Source organism: Pteronotus mesoamericanus, unplaced genomic scaffold (genome assembly GCF_021234165.1).
Source record: "Pteronotus mesoamericanus isolate MK-2021 breed Mesoamerican mustached bat unplaced genomic scaffold, CSHL_Meso_final contig_33, whole genome shotgun sequence".
Taxonomy (NCBI): Eukaryota; Metazoa; Chordata; class Mammalia; order Chiroptera; family Mormoopidae; genus Pteronotus; species Pteronotus mesoamericanus.
In genome coordinates this window covers 1,465,962-1,485,846 of record NW_026555135.1, presented here as the reverse complement: position 1 = coordinate 1,485,846, position 19,885 = coordinate 1,465,962, and the positions used below count along the sequence as shown (strand labels likewise).

Here is a 19,885-nt window from a genome sequence, read left to right as displayed (position 1 = left end):
CAACAGCTCCCACTCTGCACCCAAGACCAAGCGGGCCGCACTCCCCGCTTCCTGCATATGCTTCGGAAGCGCCTTGGCGTCCCTGGGACGAGGCCGATGGCTCTGAGAGCCCAGGTGGCTGCCTTCTAAGGCCCAGCCTTATCCCAATCTCCACCCTGTCAAGAGGGTTCTACTTCCAGCCTTTCCAACTCCTTACATTTCTGCTGACTGCCGGCCTTTGCGTATGTTGCCGTTCTGTGGAACGTTTCCCCTTCCACGTCCTCCAGCCCCCAGTGGCTTTCCTACCCCATCCATCTTCCTGGCTCCACTTCCTCTGGAGCTGTGCTGTCCAACACAGGAGCCAGTAGCCGCAGGCGGCTACCAAGCCCTTGAAGTACATTGCTGGTTCATAAGAAGATGTGGTTTATATGTAAAATACACACCAGATTTCAAAGCAAAATACTAATGGCTCATAGTTTTTATACTGATTGATTGTATATTGAAATGAAAATAGATATTTCCTGGGTTAAATGGAATGCATTATTGATAGGGTTAAAATTCACTTGTTTTTACTTTTTAAAATGTGGCTATTAGAACAATTTAAACTGCATACATGACACACACACTATTTCTGATGGCTAGCACTGCCTCCAGGGCTTCTGTGAGGACCAGGTCGGGTGACGGGCCTCCTGCAGCCCCACTTCACCTGCTGCCAAAGAGAAGGCAGCTCAAGGGGAGGGATGGCCTGTCCCCCACACAGCACCTAACAGAGCTATTCGGCGACTGGACAGCCAGCCAGGGAAGAGGCACAGGGAAAAGAAGCTCCTCGTGACACCACTATCCCACCTTTTATTCAACAAATGGATGGGGATGGAAACGCAAGGACAGGACAACAGCCAAGTTTCAATAAATAAGAAATAGGGACGAGAGTGGGGCCCGTGCCTGCACAGCCCCACATAAATAACCAGGTTTCTGAGCTATGCTGGAGACAGGCTGGGCTGTTGCCCGCACTGCCCAGGCTAGGGACAGACACCAACACCACAGGGACACACAGCACCTAGGTCAGAGGTGCCTCTCCAGCCTGTCACACGCCTCTCCCTGAAGCTCCTGCTACCGTGCAAGTAGCTGGACAGGCTGGGGCTCTGCCACAGCCCCACCCAGATCAAGTCTGTTCTTCAGTAAAAAGAGCAGGGGGAGGCAGGCGCATGCATTAAGCCCCTCTGTAGGCAGAGCTGTGGGTGGATAGCCCCATAGGGGCCTTGAAGGTAGAGGCCCTGGAAGCAGCAAAAATGGGGCCACATGAAGCTACTAGTGGGAGAGGCAGCAAGGAGGCAAGCTCTCCCCCTACGAGACCCAGCTCAGAGCCTGAAGGGGGCTGGAGAGGCCCTGGGCCCTGAGGCTTCGAGTCAAAAAAATTTGGACCCAGTGATGGCCAGGGACTTGCCCAGGATTAGAACCCAGGAACTCAGACTCCCAGCCCACGGCACTGTGTTGCCTCAAGAGGAAGGGGAGGTACATCTGCTGGAGGGCCCTGTACTGAGGCAGGAGGTGGCTAATTACCAAGGTGTGGGGCCAGGGCTGCCAAGCAGAGGGCCCCTCCCTACCTTCAAGGCCCAGCCTCCTGGTGGTACAGAGGATCCCGTGGGCTCCTAGGATCTGACCAGGGCACAGGGCCAGGGGCATCCTGCAGGGAAGGAACTGGGCAGCAGGGATGCGCGGGGCTTTCAACTTGCTCCTGGACACGGTGCCTGCCGGCCTGCCTCCTCACTGGGGCAGACACTCCCGCCTCCAGGCCTTGGCCTTTGCTGTTTGTCTGCTGGGCCATTGCTTCGTGATCCTTTCGGGCCCAGCTGGAGCTCTACCTCCTCCAGGAAGCCTTCCCAGGACAGGCCGCAGTGTCCTCAGACAAGAGAGTCCCTCAGATGACCAGGTTGCTCTCACTTAGCCGGACCACATAGCGGTTCTCCTGGGCAACAGGAATGAGGGGTCAGAGCTGGGTCAGGGGGCTTCTGGGCTCCAAGAAAGTGGCACCTTCCCAGGGCGCCGTGCACTTCCACCCGTGCCCTGTCTGCCGTCAGGGGAGACGCCTTCCCTCACTGGCCCTCACCTCGGCCTTCTTCTCTGCCAGGGGCTTTGGCCACTTAGTGTGGTTTCCACTACTTCCCAGCAGTGCCCGCTGCTCAGTAGGGAGGCCAGGTTGTGGGGAGTCAGTGAAATCACCCCCTGAAGGCCCAGCCTCCGTGATGGTCTTCACCTCAGAGGCCAGTGAATTTGTTCGCTGCTCAGGAATTCGGGCCACGCGGAACCTGTAAGGAGAGGTAGCGCAACCACCCCACCCCGGTTAGAGGAAGAACCTGGAAGAAGAGAAGGCAGTGCCTGCCAGGGCCACACAGCAAGTTCAAGGGTCAGAGCCTGAGCCCTCCCCCTGCCATAGACGAGCCCCCAACACCCCCAGCCCTAGGTTGCAGCAGGCCCTCAGCCTGCAGGGCCCTGTGTGGTAAGGGGCCAGGACCCTGCCCTGGGGGCCCAACGGCTCCACGGGACAGTACGGCTGCGCAGCCCTGACTGCTCCTTGGTCACCCTCACCACCCAGAGAAGCACACTGAGGCCAGGAAGGGTGCGGCCGTCGCCAAGCAGACTATTCAGGGCTCAGCCCAGGGCCCTGCCTCCTCGCCCCCACTGCCGTGTCTCTCCCTGGCCCTCCTGCGTCCGTGCCCGCCTCACCTGCCCACAGACAAGATGGTGATCTCGCCCTGGCGTCCGGCCTTGGCCCCGGCCTTGGGAGCCCTGGCCGGGTTGGGCAGGAGCCTGGGAGTGGGAGTGGTAGCAGCTGCAGCTTCAGGGGACAGCAGCACCTCAGGCCACTTCTGGCTACAACGGGAGCAGCATGGGCCAGAGAGTGAGGCCAGACCCTGCACGGTGTGGAGGTGGTGGTGGTGCGGACAGATGTATGGCATGCTGGGGGGTCCAGGCGGCAGCCTATGGAGGGCACAGGCGGCAGGCACTGGTCACTAGGCCAGGCCAGGACCAGGAGAGAGCACAGGAGCTGAGTATGGGCCCCCCTTGCCCACCTGCCCACTCACCTAGGCGCAGACCCATGGCTGGTTTGCACCAGCTGTTTGCTTTGATACTCCTTCAGCAGCTCCTCCAGCGCGGCCGCGTTCTCTGTAGACAGCTGAGTCAGGACCGGCTCTGGGCCGTGAGGAGCACCCCCCTGGACCCCCGCCCCAGCACCAATCCCCCTACCTCCCCCCTCCCCCCTCCCTGCCTGGGCCAGGTGCCTTTTCTTCCACCCAGCACAGCCCCAATCAGGCAAGAACAGGAGGGAAAGGGGAAGCACCATCAGCCACGCTGGTCTGAGGGCCAGCTGGCTCCGGGTGACATGGCGGGAAGGGCAGAGCAGGGCGGGATCTGACCCCTGAGTCTCCTCACAGGCTGTGAGAGGAGACCCTCCTTCCTGGGCACAGGCACGGTCACACCTTCCCTCACCTTTCTTCTCTGTGATCAGGCGCACCAGGACCCCGATGGTGTCCTCGTTGGCATCCTCAGCCCGGTAGGCGGGGTTGTTCCCTGGGGTCGGAAAAGGACCGTGATCCTCGGGAAATGAGGAGGGTGAACGCCCGACTCTCGAGCTATACCAGAATGTGGCAGCAGAGGGCGCACCAGGACGCCCTGAGAGTTGGGCTATAAGCCCGGGTGTTTATGAACCTGCTTGGGGCCGCAGCGCTGAGATGCTCAGCATCACTGCTCCTGCACCCAAAAGCCCCACTTCCTTGTGGGCCCTTTGCAGTGTCAGGGCCACCTGAGCTCCACAGTCCCTGCAGAGAAAGTGTGTGGGGTGGGGGGCAGCCTCTTCCGGGGCCTGCCCTCTGCTCCTCAGCCAGCCACTCCCGCAAACTCTGCCAATTCCAGGCCTATTACCTCCCTGCACACCATCCTGTCTATCTAAGGGCTCTTAGCTTAGGGCCTAAACTTCAAAGGTATGAAGATGGGCCACGTGGTCAACCCTGGGCCAGCAGCAAACAGAACTCCTAGGACTGGTACCCAGGCAGCAGCCAGCAGTTGAAGCTAGTCCTAGGCTAGGAAAACAAGGACAGTCCCAGGCAAGATGGCCTGAGTTACCACCTCCTGCCTGCCCAAAGCTCCTGCCTCCTTCCTGGCCCCTCCAGACGTCAGTGGCAGGAGACGGGAAGGGCTCTGGCTGGTCCCAGGCAGCCTGGGGCACTGGCATGGGGGGTGGGAGGTGCCATTTCGATCTCGACTTGGCCACAAGTCTCCTGTGGGCAATAAATGTGCATGTAGGGCCCCTGCCCTGGTGGCCCTCAGGGTAGAGGTGGGGACAAGGGGGCCCAGGGCCCTGGGGTGGCAGTGGGAGGAACACATGGTTCCTCTCTGGTTCTCCCTCTGGTTCCAGGACTCGTAACTCAAACCGCAGCCTGGAAACCTAAACCTCTCCTGGTGCCTGCCCAGGAGAGCCGCCCTGCCAGCCCTTTAGGCCAGAGGTCAGAGGTCACTCTGAGTAACAAGCAGGCAGCCTGCCCCTCGATCCACACACAACTGTAGCCCTGAAGAGTCCAGACCCCTAGAGCCAGGCATGGCCTCACCCAGAGTGGGATCCCACTAAAGCCACTTAACATGCCTCTGCTCTTCCCCGTCCCTACCTGAGGTGCCACATCCTTCCTTCCATCTTGTCAGTTTGCAGTGTCCCCCTCTGTGGCCCAAATGCAGCACCTCCAGGAACCCCTCCCGATCTGCCTTCTGCAGGCCCCTCTGGTCAGACCCTCCAGGCCAGGCAGGTTCCCTGGGTGGCCCACAAGCTGCGCTGCGCTGGGCTGGGCTGGGCTGGCCCGGCAGCGCCCTCAGGCCTGCCCACCAGGACCCCAGGCTGGGCCTCACCGCTGCCTCCAGCTCCAGGGCGAGGTCCGACCTCCTTGTGGGCGGTGCAGTGGTAGCCCTTCCGCTTGAGCAGGTTACACACCAGGATGCCCAGCAGCCCCATGAGGCAGAAGATGGGCACGATGGCAATAACCGCGTACGGGGCAGCCGTCTCCTCGGGGCCGCTGGCCCGCGTGCTGTTCCCAGGCTGCTGTGTCTCCCTAGTGCCGCTGCCCCCTGCTGTCACCTCCACACCACGCCGGGTCCGCCGGGTCCGCCGGGTCCGCTCTGAGCACACGGAAGACACAGGAGTGGAGGCCAGACCGAAGCAGAGGGAACGCATACGCGGAGGCCCAGGACGCACATCAGGGGGAGGGTGTGTGTGTGACACAGAGAGAGACAGAGAGAGAGAGAAAGATGAGGTGCTGTTGTGTCCAGAGCCGCCCATGCTGGGGAAGCAAAGGCCGACTCCTCCCCACCCCCCGCCCCTGCTCTGTGCCCATCTGATCATCAGCCTGAGGGAGGCGTCCTCAGGCCTCAGGAGGGTCAGAACCCCACCCCCTGTGCATTCCTTATGCTGGGGCACAGCAGTGAGCAGACGACACCCGTACACGGGTCTGGGCACAGGGACACCGGGTCCTGCCTCCCCATGACCCGGCCCATGCGTTAGCTGCCTCAGAAGGCGGCCGACTCAATGGTGAGAGGAGGCGTGCACTGTGCATGTGCAAGCACATGTGCTCACTCTCATCTGCACGGCTGTTTTTAAGGCTACGAGGCTAGAGGACAGACAGGTCAGGATGTGAACCCTGCAGTGTGGCTGCCACCTGCTGGACAGTCTCTGGCACTCAGAAATGAAGTGGCTGACACACAGCGACAGTGACCATATTCTGCGGGACACCCTCTGCTGTTCACCCTCCCGTGAGCTGAGGGAATGAGAACCCCACTGCCTTGGATGGACACTGAGGGGGTCCCTGGGCTCAAGCTCACCAGACCCCCTCCTTATGTACCCTCATGGGTCGTAGACCCCCTGTGCCACTCACCATAACAGCCACGAGGACCGAGAAGTGGCCAGGAGCATGGCTGGCAGGGAACATGGGGAGCCGCTGAAGGAGCAAACCACCTACAGGGGAGGAAGACGTCACTGAGACCCAGAACCTTCCTCAGAAGAGGCCAGACCCCTTCCTACTGGATGCACATACTGGTCCTTACCCATCCCATTTCACAGATGGGAGGACTGAGGCCCGCTCAGGGCCTGGGTGAGGCTGGGACCCCAGGATCCAGGGCCCTGGTCCCTCGGCATGAGCCCCCACGCCCCGGCCCGCCCGTGGCTCACCCAGGCCGGCAGTCTCCGCATAGTGTGTCTCGAGTCACTGTGCCCGCCTGGACCTCCAGCCTCCCTCGAAGGCTGCAGCGGGAGTGGGGCTGGCATGGCCTAGAGCCCCACAAGGCTGAGAAGGTGCCCGGGGGGCAGGACCTGCATAGCGAGCCCTGCCCCGGGTCCTGTGGGAGGGAAAGGGTGAGAACAAAGCCAGGAGCCAGGCCTGCGGTCCCTGGGAAGCCTGCCCCGCAGCCCCGAAAGTCTTCCCAGGGCAGGCAGATGGGCAGGGCGAGCTCACCGGTTCAGGCTCCCCCCCGGGCGGGCACTGCCAAGGCGTCGTTGATGCGGGCGTAGCCAGAAGCCAGGGCAGCAGCTGGAAGGACAGCGGGCAGGGCGCCCTGAGCAGAAAGTGCTGGGCCACGGCCTCTCTGGGGCTCTCTGCCCACCACCCACTTCCTGATGTCCCTGGAGTGGGGACTCAGCTCGGCACAAGGCCACTGCCCCCAGGCCTCAGGGACGCTCTCTAACCTCAGTGCCTCATGCTGCAGGTCAAGCCCAGACCTGCTGCATGGCCATTGCCTGGTCAGGGAGAGAACCCCATCTGCTTCTGGAAAGAGCTGGAAAGCCCCAGAGAGGGCCCAGTCAGGGTGGCAAGCCCCGGGGTCGCTGCGTCACCCCCCTTCCATCCTCCAGGACAAGGGGGAAACGCTTCTGGATTCCTCTCTCCTGGCTGCCTTGGTGCCCCCCCCCACCCCCACCGCAGCTGTGCCCCGCATCTCCCAGCCTCCGTTCACCATCCCTGGGGCCAGATTGGCAGCTGCCACTTCCTATTCCTCCGGCTGGAGCCTCCGGGACCACATCCCCCTCTGAGAGTGGCCCGTGACGCATGACCGACCTGTCACTCCCCTGCACCCCCACAGGGCCCGAAACATCCCAAGGGAACGCTCTTCTCAGTTTGAGTCCTCAGCCCACTCCATTGGGGCGCGGGGGCTCCCTCTGTTTCCCTTTCCAGGGAGGAAGTGTCTGCCCTGAATCCACCTGCTCTGGGGAGACCCCTGTCCTCTGATTTTGCTCTGGGGGTGGCAGGCACAGAGCAGAGACAGCTGCCCTGAGGGCAGATGGTATGTCACACAGGAGGCACTGGGGAATTCCTCAGGCCACAGACCTGGCTCCCAGCACCAAGATCAGTGGGCCAAGAGGCGCTTCCTAGGGTCAGGATGCGTCCCAGGAAGAGCTGAGAACCAACCCGACCCGACCCAGCCCAGGTCCCTGAGCAGCCTTCACACTCCAGTTCCTGAGCCCTGGGGCGCAGGCCTCAGGGCTCGGCTTTTCCGGAGTCCCCTCCAGTCCCATTCCCAACTCACCACAAGCAAGCAGGACAGGGGCCAGCGTGGCGGAGAGCTCGGCTTCATCCTCGGGCCCTGGGCTCCCCAGCCTAGGGCAGACGGAGGGGGCTCAGCGGGAGGTGACACCAGGCCCGCGCCAGCCCAGCGCTGCGGGGGGTGCGGCCTGCACGGTGCTGCGGGCAGGCGGAGCGCCTGGAGGCTTTGCCTGCACTCACCGCCACCCCCGCGCCCCCCAGGCCTGTGGAGAGGCGGGGGGCCCTGTCTGGGGCCAGCGTCCCCCGGGCAGCACAGCCAGAGCGGGGCAGAAGGGTCTGCCAGGCCCAGGAGGCTTCCTCCCCCTTCTGCAGCAGCCAGGTGCCCGGGGCTTGGGCAGGGGAGCCGGGGAGGAAGGAAGCGGTGACTGCATCCCGGGGGATGGGGGATAAGAGAGCTCGCAACCCCCCTGCCCCGCAGTCTCTCAGGCGCCTGCCCCTCAGGACTGCGAGCATGCCCACTTCTCCTGCTCTCTGCCCTCCCGGTGCTCCTGCTCCAAGGAAGGCCCTGCCTCTCACCCTTCAAAGAGCAATACAAGGCCTCTCTCTCCAGAGGCTTCTCAAGACCACCTTTCCCCAAAGCTGGGTTTGGACCCCCAAGTTCCTGCCTGTACCACCCTGACTCCGTCACAGTCCTGGCCTTGCCATGTCCCGCTGTCCACACCCGGCTGCCTTCTCCACAAAGGACGGGGGCAGACCTGGGAGGTGGCCGCGGTGGCCAGCACTCAGCGTCCCATCCTCCCTTGTCCAGGCACAGGAAATAATAGGAACATGAACAAGCCAGACAGTGTCCCTGTCTTCGGGGGGCTCAGGCCACAAGGCAGACTGGTGGCCAAGAGATCCAGTGTCCCCTGCAACAGGCACTGGTCCAAGGCTGAGCCCTTAGGCTTGGGGCGCAGCCTCCTCTAGAGACAAGTCTCCCGCGTGGGCAGGGCTGGAGCAGCCGAAAGAAGGGTCGGATTAGACAACAAAAGGGACTGTGGCAAAACAAGGGAGTTCCCAATAAGGTATTTCCAGGAGGCCCGGCTTCAGGCTCAGGAGGGCGAAGGACGGCACTGGAGAGCCGCGCCGCTGGCCCAGAGCCCCTGGCAGGTTGAGGGGACCCTGCCTGGAGCCCCAAGCTGTCTGAGGCGAAGCCCCCTGGGACCAGCGCGGCTGGCAGTAGAGCCCAAGTGACACAAGGGCCCCTCGGCCTGTGGGTGGCCTGGGCTTCCCACCTGGAAAAGGAGCCAGAGGAAACTGATCTGCCCTCGCTGGATGGCCTGGCCCAGCACGGACCTCGGCGGGCCAGGTGCTTGAGTTACACACCCCAAGAGGGGGAGGGGCGGCAGTCACACCACGGGACTCTCCAGGTCACTGGCAGTGGCCCTCAGGCCAAGACCAGCTCAGGGGAAAACCTGGGACAGAATGTCAGGCCAGAGCAGAGTGAAGGCTACGCCCTGGCGGTCAGCGCCCAACAGGCGGTGTCCCCCCCGACCCTCCCCAGCCTGCCCCTCCCCTTGTTCCACGCGTCTTCCTTTCCAGTCTCTGCCTCAAAGTGAGCCTTCACCCTGCCCCGGCGGGTCAAGCCCTGTTCCTCATAGGATCTAACCCATAGGCCTGCCCACGAGCCCCAAGTGCCCACGCTGGTCCCAAAGCCGTGCCGGTCCCCAGACCCAGCACCCCTCCACATCACCAGGGTGGTCCTAGAGGGTGGGGGCAGGAGTGAAACGTAAGAGGCACAACAGCCACAGAAGAGATGGCCCCTGTCCCACCCCGGCCCGACGGGCACCTGGCGGGCGACCTGAGCTCACAGGGAGGGCCGTGCAGCTGCTCATCTCCAGACGGACAGGGAGCTGTGATCTTGAGGCTTCCAGGAGCAAAATGAGCGTCCAAAGACCCAGACTCAAAGCCAGCGAGGACCCGCTTAGGCACATTCACAGACACTCACTGCCTAGAGCCCTGCCGCCTTCTAATCAGGTACCTTCTAATTACCCCAAACCCGCACTCACTCCAGTCTGGCCCCCAAGTCTCTGGTTACGGCGGCTCCCGGCCTCCGCAGGCAGCCCAGACTGAGCTCCCAGCGGGCCTGCCCGGTCAGGCAGCCGCCGGCCAGCCCGGCACCCTGCGCGCACGCAGACACACCTGCTGCCCGGGCACCCCCACCCCGCACCCCCTTCCCCACCAGGAATTCACCAACTAAGCCCTGAGCACTGGAACCTCTACCAATAAGCAAGTTCAGACGGAAGCCCCTTGGCTGAGTGGGGGTTTGGGAAGGCTCCATCCCCACCTCTCTGCCTTGTCCTGGAGGTCCAGCAGGCAGTGGCTTCCCAAAGCTCCCTAGAGGGGGCAGGCAGGCAGGCCAAGGCCCTGGGGAGGGCAGGGCCCACAGCCATGGGCCCCCTATCCTGCCCAGTGTTCCTGGCAGAGGAGAGCCCCATGGGGCCGCCGGGGCAGGGAAGGAAGTTAGCTTAGAGGCCGCTCCTCCCTGAACAGAGCCTCCCGGCCTTGGGCCCCACCAACTCCCCGCCCCAGCGCCTACTTCACCTCACTGGGTCTCGGCTTCCTCATCTGCAACATGGGGCTATCATCTCCCAGGGCAAGGCTGTCATGAGGTTTAAACGAGGTAACGAGCCTGAAGTAGGTCGTGGCAGTTCCTCCCCATGCCCCTTCTCTCCTGCTGCACCTCCTGCCCAGGCAGGTAATTAAGTATTTGTTTGCTTGCTTGTTTACTGTTTGCTCCCCCACCAGACAGGACGGGGGCAGGGACGCTGTCTCACTCACCACAAAACCCCCCCCAGCTCACGTCTGGGGCAGGAGGCCTCCACCAAACAGGCTCACAGGAGCAGGGGCTTCCTCACATTCAGCCCACCCCATCCCTCCCCCAAAATACCCAAACAATTAGAACCAGAAATTCCCTGGAAGAAAGCGAGCAAGCAAAGCCCCGACCAGGGCCCGAGCCAGAGGCCGGGGCACCAGGGAGGTGCGGCCTCCAGGGCCACACAGAAAGAGGAACCTGTGCCACCACCTGCCCACAGCTTCCCCTTTCCCAGAACTGCAGCAGGGTCACCGGCCGCGCCCAGCCTCTCAGCAGCCTCCTTGTCAGAGCCACCAAAATCAGAAGGTCTCCCGGCCCCATGCCCTCCCCTTGGCCTCCGGTTCACCCCACCTGCAGCCCTGGAGTCTTGTCTCAGATCTGGCCCTACCCCCACCCCACGCCCGCTACCCGGAGCCCTTTTCAGCCCCCCACGTGCCTCTCTCCCCAGCACACTGGTTGGGAGCTGCTGTTTCTTCTGCCCAGGAGCCCCTCCCATCTCCAGGCCGACGCCTCCTCTTCCTTCAGAGCACTCAGCTCAAAGTCACTTCCTCCTGGAAGCCCCACGACCACCCCCGCTTCCGTAGGTCTGTGTGTGACTGTCCTGTTTACCCAGCCCCTTCCCCACTGACTGCTGCCCTCTGTGCCCCACGCCCAGCCTAGGTCCTGCCCCAGGCATGTGAGGAAGTACTTATTTACCGAACTTAGGGGGTGGGGGGCTGGGATCAGAAAAGGCACTCTCAGGAGAGGGTCCAGCTTCCACCAAGGCTGGGAGGGCCAGAGGACAGGCTGATGGGTAAGAGGCTCAGGGGTTGGGGTGAGGTGGGGGGTTCGAACCTGGATCTGAACCCCTGAGCTAACTTAGGGAGAACCAGCCCGGCCTGCTCTGCTCTTCCCTGGCGCTCTGGCTGAGGGCCCTCCCCCACTATGCAGAGGGCAGGGGAGGGAACGCACATGAAATACTCAGCATAAGACTTGGAACAAAGTTAGCTCTCAATAAGCATTTTCTGTGCCTCGGTTTCTCCATATGTAAATTATATAAGGTATAAATGAAATTTTCTTATATTTATGTATAATGCTTGGCACAGGGTCCAGTACATAGGAAGTGCCCAGTTAGCCATGGTAAGAATTGGGGAGGTAAGAGAGTGTAGGAAGGGAGGGGGGTTTGAGAAAGTGGGTGGGCAACCCCCAGGCCACGCGGAGCCGGAAGCTAGCACTTCCCCCAGCGCCTGCAGGGGCCTGGAAGGGTTAGCAGGGGAGGGGCAGGAATGGAATAACTGCGGCTCAGAGGGCTCCCTGCCAGGTGAAGCTGGAGGTGGGAGGCAGGTGCTCACCTGGGCGGCAGGTGGCTGTCTCCCCGCCAGCAGCTCCAGGGCCTGAGGACCACCCTGCTGCCTCCAGAGGCTAGGGTTGCCTGGAAACAGAGCTGGACACGGTCCCCTCAGCCCCCTCAGCCCCCTCAGCGGTGGCTGCACCCAAGGCCTGAAGACAAAGGCCGCCCATCACTAGAGAAATCCAGGTTAGCGAGGAGCCCGGTGGTTCCCTGGCAACTGGGGCTGAAGTAGGGCAGTGCCCGCAGCAGGCGGCGGCGAGGGCAGCTCGGCATCTCCTCTCCCAGCCTCCTCCCTCACAGGGACGGGGAAACGACCCTCGGTCCCGTGGGCCCGGCGCTCACCCCTCCCTCATGGGAGAGAGAAGCATCCCTTTTTCACACCTGGGTTACTGAGGCTGCGAGGAGGGGGCGGGGGGGTCGCTTGCATGGGTCACCCAGGCCGCAGGCGGTGAAGCAGGGTGGAGCCCAGGCCTGTCGGACTCGGCTTCCCCCGCCCCTGGAGCCTGGCCAGGACCTGACACACAGCACATGTTCTCGGGGCGTCTGCAGACGCTAGGCAGCCAGTGGGTGCATTCGGCTGGGGGCTCTTACACAGCACCCAGCAGGCCCCAGGGACAAAGATGCTGCCCCACCGGGGTCTCTGGGCATCTGGGGTTTCCCTGGTTCTGTGCTCATTCGCACAGCGCCCGAGTCGGGCCAGCGCCAGGGGAAAGGCGCTGTGAGGAGGAAGGAGCCCAGGCAAGGCTGGGAGTTCCCAGGGGAAGAAGAGGGGGGTCCCAGGGTGCAGCTCCCGTTCCCTAGGGTTGCAGACAGGCTGGGGCCCAGAGACCTGCAGAAGCTGCCTTAGGACCATTCAGTGAGAAGGGCATCTAATTCCCACCGCCACCCCAGCCTTGGGTGGCTCTGATGTCCTGACTCACAGACCTGGAGTGAGGACTCCATGCATGCTGACCCCTCACCCTGCTCCCTGGCCCACCCCCCGTGCCAGGGGCTGGGCATGGTTTTCCCCTCAGATCTGCCACCGGGCCTGGGCCTGGGTAGCACAGGGGGGTGAGGTGGGCAGGTGAGGCTGAGGGGACTATTTGGTCCCTGAGGCTAAGAAAAGGGCTGCGGTGGCCAAACAGGGCCGCCCCAGCCTCTCCCGGTCTGAGCGCAGCACAGACCCTCCCCGCCCCTCCTCTGGGCTGAGTCGGGGGCTAGGGGAGTAGGGGCTACGACCCGCAGTGTCTCGGGCAGAGCTGGGGCTCCCCAGCAGCCTTCACTAAGCACCTGTTGCAAACCTCACTCCCTTCCAAGGCCGACTTCACTGAACCCCTCAAAGACAGGGCTCGGGGCTTTACAAATGAGGCTCAGAGAGGCTAAGCAGGACTCTAACAACTTGCTGCCAAAGGAGACAAGGCTGACCAGCCTGAGTGGGAGTGGGCGGCAGGCATTCCCCCCCCACCCGCCCCCATGCCCTGCTCTGCCCACCTCCCAGCTCAGCACTGCGGGCTTCCGGCTCAGGCCAGGCAGGGAGGCCGGGCCACGCTAGGCTGTCTCCATCACGACGGGATGGCAAGGGGCCTGGGAGGGCTGGAAGGTCCCTCACTGCCTTCCCACTTGTGCTGTTGCTACCTCCTCCTCTGAGAAGCCACCTTTGCCTCCCGCCCTGGCCACCCAGCCGGGACCGAATCACTCCTGCGCCAGCACGAGCCAGAGTCTCCTCCGCACAGGCCTTGTTCCGTCACCCCGGCCGGGCTGACCGGGCTGAGGATTAGTGAGAGACAGCGGGGAGACCGCAGCCCAGCCTGCCCTGTTCTCTGTCTCCTCCAGACTTAAGAGTCCGAAGTGGCTGGGGACAGAGACCTTCTCCGACCCCGGAGCAACCCCTAACCAACAGAGCCTGAGGACTGGGGTCAGCGCGATGGAAGGCGGGAGGGTGCTGGGCTCTGGAACAGTCACCCTTGGGTTCAAGCCCTGGCTCATCACTGGCAGTTCTGTGTCCCCGGGAGAGTGACTTACCCTCCCTGAGCTTCAGGGTCCTCCCCTGCAAACAGGGGCGCTCCCCCTGCCTCTAGGGACGCTGAGGGGATTAGTGGAGCCGCTGTAAGCAGTGGTGGCTGGGGGGCCGGCCAGGCCTCTCCTGAGCACCAGTTCTCATCACAGCCCAGGAGGAGCCAAGCTCAGAATGGAAGGGTGTCCAGCCAAGGTCCCCCAGTGGCTTGGGATGGGCAGGGATGCATTAGGGAACCCAGCGCCAGTCCCAGTGGCATGGGCGGAAGAGCCCTGGCCTCCCCAGGAAGACCCTGGGTGCCCATTTCCCAACCCCGCACGGGCCTGTGCCACCTGCCCCATGCCCCTGAGCCCCAGCCAGGCTGTGGAGGGGTGCTGAGCAGTCAGGACCCAGCCCATGTCCCCGCGCCTCAGTTTCCTCCTCTGTCATTTTGGGCAGTTGTGCCTGCCCAGCTGACCTCCCGGTGTGGCCAGAGGACTCAGAGGGGGACAGTGACTCTTTTTACAATCAAGCCTCAGCCCAGGAACCACCTCCTGCAGGAAGTTCTCTCTGTCAGGGTGGACTGTCCCCCTCCTGGCCCATTCAGCTATCATTGTTTGTGGTTTCCCCCAAGGGAGGGAGGCAGGCGAGCGCATGCAGGCTGGGTGCACAGCAGAGCGAGGCCAGGCCCCTCCCTGAGCTCCCTGCTCCTTCGCTCCTTGGCACTGCAAGGGTGAGCAGGTCCAAGCTTATGCCCCTCCTCCTGGAAGGCCCCCTCCCTCCTCTCCCCACCCACACACTCAGACCCCGCCTCTAATTGGCTGCGGAGGCCCCTCCCTCATCTTCCGTCTGTGCCAAGGAGCCAGGGCACATACTCACGGCCACATGGGCAGTTTATTTATAGAGCTCTCATCTTTCCCAGGGTGGCCCAGGGAAGAGCTCTGGCCTTCCAGGCAGACAGGCCTGGGTTAGGATCCCAGTGACACCAGGGTCTTGCCAGCCCCCTCTCCTCTCCGGGCCTTGTTTTCCCTGCCTGCACCTGGATGGGCTGACCCTTTGGGCAAGACGCTGAGGATGTGAGAACCTCGGGGTCCTCCTCCCAGGGCTGCACACACAGTGGGGACGCAGCAGTGGCTCCCTCCTTTCTTCTCTGCCACCCCAGTCCCAACCGATGGCACTAAGTCTAGGCCCCAGCACCCAAGGGCTCAGCACAGACAGGGTGCTAAGTGCTGCCAGAGACCACGTCCCAGCACCCAGGCTGGCAAGCATGGCCTTGCCAGGGTGTGCCCCTGTGAGTCCCAGCACTGAGTGGGAATGGGGCTGAGAGGTCCCACTGGCTGGTCTCAGGCAAAGCTGGGAGAAGGGCAGGCCCCATGGCAGAGGGAGCCTGGCCTTGCCCAGCAGGCCAAGTGCTGAACAGCACCCCCCCATTGCCTCCTCCCCCGCTGCGGGCAGCCAGCCTGCTCCTTCTTGGAAGCTGATGCCTGAGTGGTCAGACAACCCCCATCTGGGGTCCAGGCGCAAGCGGGAGCGCCAGGCTCCAACACCAGTGGCCCTGTGGCTCGATCTAGGGCTGGTCCCCTCTGCTTAATAGGGCTAGCTCCCATTAAGCAGCTTGGGAAGGGGGAGGGTCCCCTGTCGGTGCTGCTGCGAGGACACCTGCACCCAGGACCTGGCACATAGCAAGGCCTCGCAGGGAGCTTCCTCTGCTGGCCCAGAACGAGGGCTGTGCCTGAGGAAGACCCGGAAGAACCCCAAACTTGGCCCTGCCCACAGAGGTGGCCCTGGGTCTTCCCCGCGGCCCCAGCAGAGACCCTGCACACCTCCCCATGCATCCCAACCCACAGGGACACCCTCCGAGGCCCGGCCAGCACGGACAGGGCAGTGGGAGAGGCCAGGCGGCTCCCAGAGCTGTCCCGCACCCGCGCCTGTTCCCAGAGGTGAGGGGGAACGCCTGCCAGGGGGACCACAACAATAAAGAGGGGCTCACGTTGGGCTGGGAGGGCTTGCTGGGAGGGGGCCTGGGGCTGCACCCTGAATGGCAGGGGGGTTCTAGCAAGACAGGACAGCAAAAACAAAGGCAGAGACGAACCAGGCACCTTGCAGGGAGAGGTGAGGGGGAAGATGTAAAGTTCAAAAGCGTCTTGGAAGGAAAAGACTTGATGCCAGGGCATGGCGTCCGGACTGTATTTTATAGGCAAAGCGAGTCACTGTAGTCAGTGTGTGGAGGGACTGGAAGTGGAGGTGGCAAGCCTGGCACGAGGGGCCAGGCAAGGACAGCAGGCCAGAGCTGGAAGGGACGAGGGAGCCCTGATTTTGTGAAGGTGTGTCCCGGGCCTGCTCCCTGTCCCGGGCCACATCCAGACAGCCTGAGAACATGTGGCAGAGCCCAATGCAGATGTCCTGTTGGGAGAGCGACAACCAGAATATCAGGGCTCTGGGGTTTGTGGTTAAGTCTCTGCACTTCTCTGAACCTCAGTCCCTCCCTCTGGGAGATGGGGCTGGGCCTGTGAGCAGCGGCAGGGCACCGACTGCCCCTCAGAGTCCTTGGCCAGACAGACACCTTCCTCCAGCCACTATCACACGTCCCAACTGGGGCCACATGTGGAAACCGGCCTGGCATCACTGTCATTCCTGTCATCCCAGGAGACCCAAGTTCCCAGAAAGGTTTGGCTTGGGCAGGGCACATGGTAGGGACAGGCTGGGGGCCTCCGTGGGCGCTGAGATCAGGAAAGGAGATTAACCCTTGGTTAACCCTTCCCACCTCCCCCTTCTGGGCCTTGAGCTATTTCCACCTCTTTGCTGGGTATGGAAATAACTCAGGCTCAGCCCCAGGAGACCAAGACAGCTATTCTGATCAGCCCCATGAAGCACAGCTCCAGTCGTTCCAGAGAGGACGGAGTGACACCTCAGTCCCCAGCTCCAGCTCCCGGCCAGGCAGCAGCAATGGTCAGAGCTAGCACGGGCCTTGGGGAGAGACAGGGAGGCTGAGGCCCTGAGAGGGTGGGGCACAAGCTCAATGTCATCCCCAGCCTGCTCCCTACCACAGCCTGTGGCTGGATTTGGAAAAGTGACCTAGAGCAGCTCTGAAGAGGGGGACAAGGCCTCATGGGTATGGTGAAGGTCAATGGGGACTCTCCATTATCCTCGCCACCCTTGGAGCCTGGGCTGTGTGGCTGACTCCTGACACTCTTCAGAGCTATGTGGACCGGTCCCAGAACCAATTGCGGGCTCTAGAAGGCAAGATACAGGTCTTTCTGGTGACGTCTGGTTAGGGGTGAGAGTGAGAAGGGGGAGAGAAGGAGGAGGAGGAGGAAGAGCAGGAAGACCACAGAACCCAACCACCCTCAAAGTTTCAGACATGTGTGTAAACACATACCACACTCGGAAGTCACAATGGCACGCCCTGGCAAGGCCATGATTGCCAGCCTGGGTTTGAGAGAAGGAAACCCAGCTAAGCCATGAGTAAATACAGGCAAACCTCATTTTATTGACCTTTGCTTCATTGTGCTTCACAGGTGTTGTGTTTTTTACAAATTGAAGGCAAGATCCTACACCGGCAAAAAGCATTAGGACTCGCTTTATTGCGATCCTTGCTTATTATGGTGGTCCTGAACCAAACCTGCAATATTGCCGAGGTCTGCTGGAATTAGGAAGGTGGGTGGCCCTCTCCAAGGATCTCACCGGGCTTCGAGATCAAAAGACCTGAACTCCAATCCTCGCATTGTCCTGACTCCACGTGATCTTGGGCAAGTCACTTGCTTCTCTGAACCTCAGTTTCCTTCTCTGAAACAGTCACCTCATCTCAGAACCACTGTGAGGATGCAACAAGAGCACTCCATAAAGTATTGCGCATGACCCCTGTCCGCCTACCCTCGCCCCCAGCAGAATGCAATCAACATTTTCGGAGGATATCAGCAGAGGACAGAACTTCCAGATCCTACAGCAGGTGCTCCCTCAACCCTCCTGGCCAGGGGAGACAGGTTTCCATTCCCCCCTGCGTGACCCTGGCAGTGGGCGTGGGGGCCGCACACAGGCCTAGCCCAAATGCTGACAGGGCCCTGCTCCACGTCTCCAGATCAGGGACCACTCATGGGGAACAAGCCCATGCCCTCACTCCTGCTGTGCTGGGAGATGCAGAAAGGAGACCTGGGCCAGAGGAGTCTGTGTCTATGGATCAGAATTTCAGGCCTAGCTCCTGAAATTCTAAGCTGTGCTTCCAACTCTGTCATCAGCACCTACCTGGGTGTAGACCCTGGGCCACCGTGTGCCCAGCAGACAGCCTACCCCCCACCCCCACTGCAGTCTTTCTGCCTGAAGAGAGGAAAGGGAGAAAAGAAGCCGTTGACCCAAAAACAATAGATGATCCCAAAGTGATGATTCACAGTCCATTCACAGCTGAACCTCAGTGCCCAGATGGGGAGACTGAGGCCCAGGGGGAGCAGAGCCTGAGAGCAAGGTGGTGCCTGTGAGAATACAGGTTACCAGGGGAGCAGAGCTTTGTCTGGCCTCCTGGACACACGTGTGTGTTGGGAGGCGGAGCCTGAGCCTACTTCAAGAGGTGTCACCCCACCAGACGTGGCCCACCCTTGACCCTCTCCCCTGGCCAGGGCAAATCGCTGAGGGTCCGCCTACCTCGCTGAATTGAGCTCCCGAGGGGCGCCCTCTTGAGGAAAGTCCTGAAGAAACCCTTGTCCCCTGGCTCCTCGCTCCTTCCTCAGCGCCACCCCCATCTGCTAGCAGGGTTTTAAGGTCCCTCCTCCTTCCGCCACTTACTCATTGCCCAGAGGCTTAGCGTAGACACACACACACACACACACACACACACACACACACACACACGCACGCACGCACTACTTGACCCCAGAAACACACTTTGGCTCCAGTGATTCTGGGTTGGGTCTCCGTCACCTGGGGTTCCCTCTCCCTGTCTGCCACACTCACATTAAAAGCGGCCCTGGGCCTGCTCTGGTCACACCCTTTGCCACACACACACACAGTGACCCCAGTGACCCAGGGTCTCACTCACAGTGGGCTGGGGTCACCCTTACACACACACTCTGCTTGTCACAAACACAGAGCCCATCTGTGTCTCCCGCTCAGCCCCGCGTCACCGCCCAGTGGCACGACCACACATTCGCCCGGGCTGGGCCGCCTCAGGCGCCGTGTCACCCACAGTCACGGGCTGACACCGTTCACACTCCCCCCATCCGGCTGCCCCGCGCCGCAGCCGCACCGAGGCGCCGCCGTCCTGTTCCGCACCCGGTCCTGGTATTGGTCCAAGTTCGCCGGGCCGGGGGCGTCTCCGCGGCCCGCCGGCTCCTCAAACAGCAAGTCCCGCCGCCGCTTCAACACCGCGCGCGACCGCGCCTGGAGTAGCGGCCGGAGGACGCGCAGGTCCCGGGGCAGGGGGCTCGGGGACTGGCAGGAGCCGGGGTGCGTAAGACTCCGGGACAGGACGCGGGGCCGGCGGCGGGGCGTGCGGCTGCGGCATCCGCCGCGCCGCCGAACTTCCTCAGATGAGGGGAGGCAGTGAGCGCCACTCGGGTCCTCATCCCTCTGGCCCGGCCGCAGGGTGGCGAACCCCGGGCTGGGGCTCCGTGCGCCCTCCTTACCTGGCAGCCCGCCGCAGCTCCAGCAGCCCAGCTGCACGCGGGGTTCCCTGGAGCGCACGGGCGGCCGCGCAGGCTGCGCGCCTTTTGAATGAATCGTCTGCCGGGCTGGTACGGGACACAGCCCCACCCCCACGCGTCACAGCCGCCGACCCCGCCCCCGACGTCTGACAGCAGCTCGCGTCCCCCGCCCCCTGGGGCCTCGGAGGGGCACTTCGTCTCTCGCCCCGCGGGTTTGCTCTGTGTCGCCATCTCTCGCATCGCTGGGAACTGCAGGGGACAGCGCGGGAAGAGGGTGGGCGCCAAACCAAAAAAGAAGGGGTTCAGGGATGCAAGATAGGTTGGAGGCTTGGATGCTACTCCGGGTTCGGTCACTATTGGCAGTGCCAACGGGGCCACCGCTTCCCCTTCCTGGGTCTTTTTTCCTCCTGGAAATTGGCAGCCAAGGAGAATGACCCCATTTTGCCTTGTCGATGAAGTAAGTCCAGGCCTGCCCCTAGAAATCCCCACCTGAAGGTGACAAAAGACCTGGTGAATCTATAATGGAGACCGACCTGGTGGGCTCCTGCATATTCCTCAGGGCCCAGTCCAGATCTCCTTCCTCCAGGACACATTTTCCGTCTC

The 19,885-nt window shown here is 62.4% G+C and overlaps 1 protein-coding gene across 1 annotated transcript; it reads right to left on the bottom strand.

Annotated features, from left to right (window-relative positions):
- Nucleotides 1-773: 773 nt before the first annotated feature.
- Nucleotides 774-19,348, bottom strand: RELT (RELT TNF receptor). The gene is made up of 11 exons (XM_054576141.1): nucleotides 19,265-19,348; nucleotides 7,537-7,607; nucleotides 6,471-6,545; nucleotides 6,188-6,354; nucleotides 5,895-5,974; nucleotides 4,876-5,142; nucleotides 3,469-3,549; nucleotides 3,063-3,144; nucleotides 2,704-2,958; nucleotides 2,087-2,285; nucleotides 774-1,945 (listed from the first exon to the last, which is right to left on the bottom strand). Exons 2-11 carry the CDS (start codon nucleotides 7,582-7,584, stop codon nucleotides 1,898-1,900), a joined length of 1,302 nt encoding a protein of 433 aa, XP_054432116.1. The 5' UTR covers nucleotides 7,585-7,607; nucleotides 19,265-19,348; the 3' UTR covers nucleotides 774-1,897.
- Nucleotides 19,349-19,885: the final 537 nt, after the last annotated feature.

Bases quoted from the DNA above. Each gene is read 5' to 3' on its own strand.
- RELT (XM_054576141.1), bottom strand. From the start codon at position 7,584: ATGAAGCCGAGCTCTCCGCCACGCTGGCCCCTGTCCTGCTTGCTTGTG. The intron at 6,546-7,536 runs GTGAGTTGGGAA...CTGTCCTTCCAG, and splicing joins CCCTGTCCTGCTTGCTTGTG to CTGCTGCCCTGGCTTCTGGC. The intron at 3,145-3,468 runs GTGAGGGAAGGT...AGCTGTCTACAG, and splicing joins CCTGATCACAGAGAAGAAAG to AGAACGCGGCCGCGCTGGAG.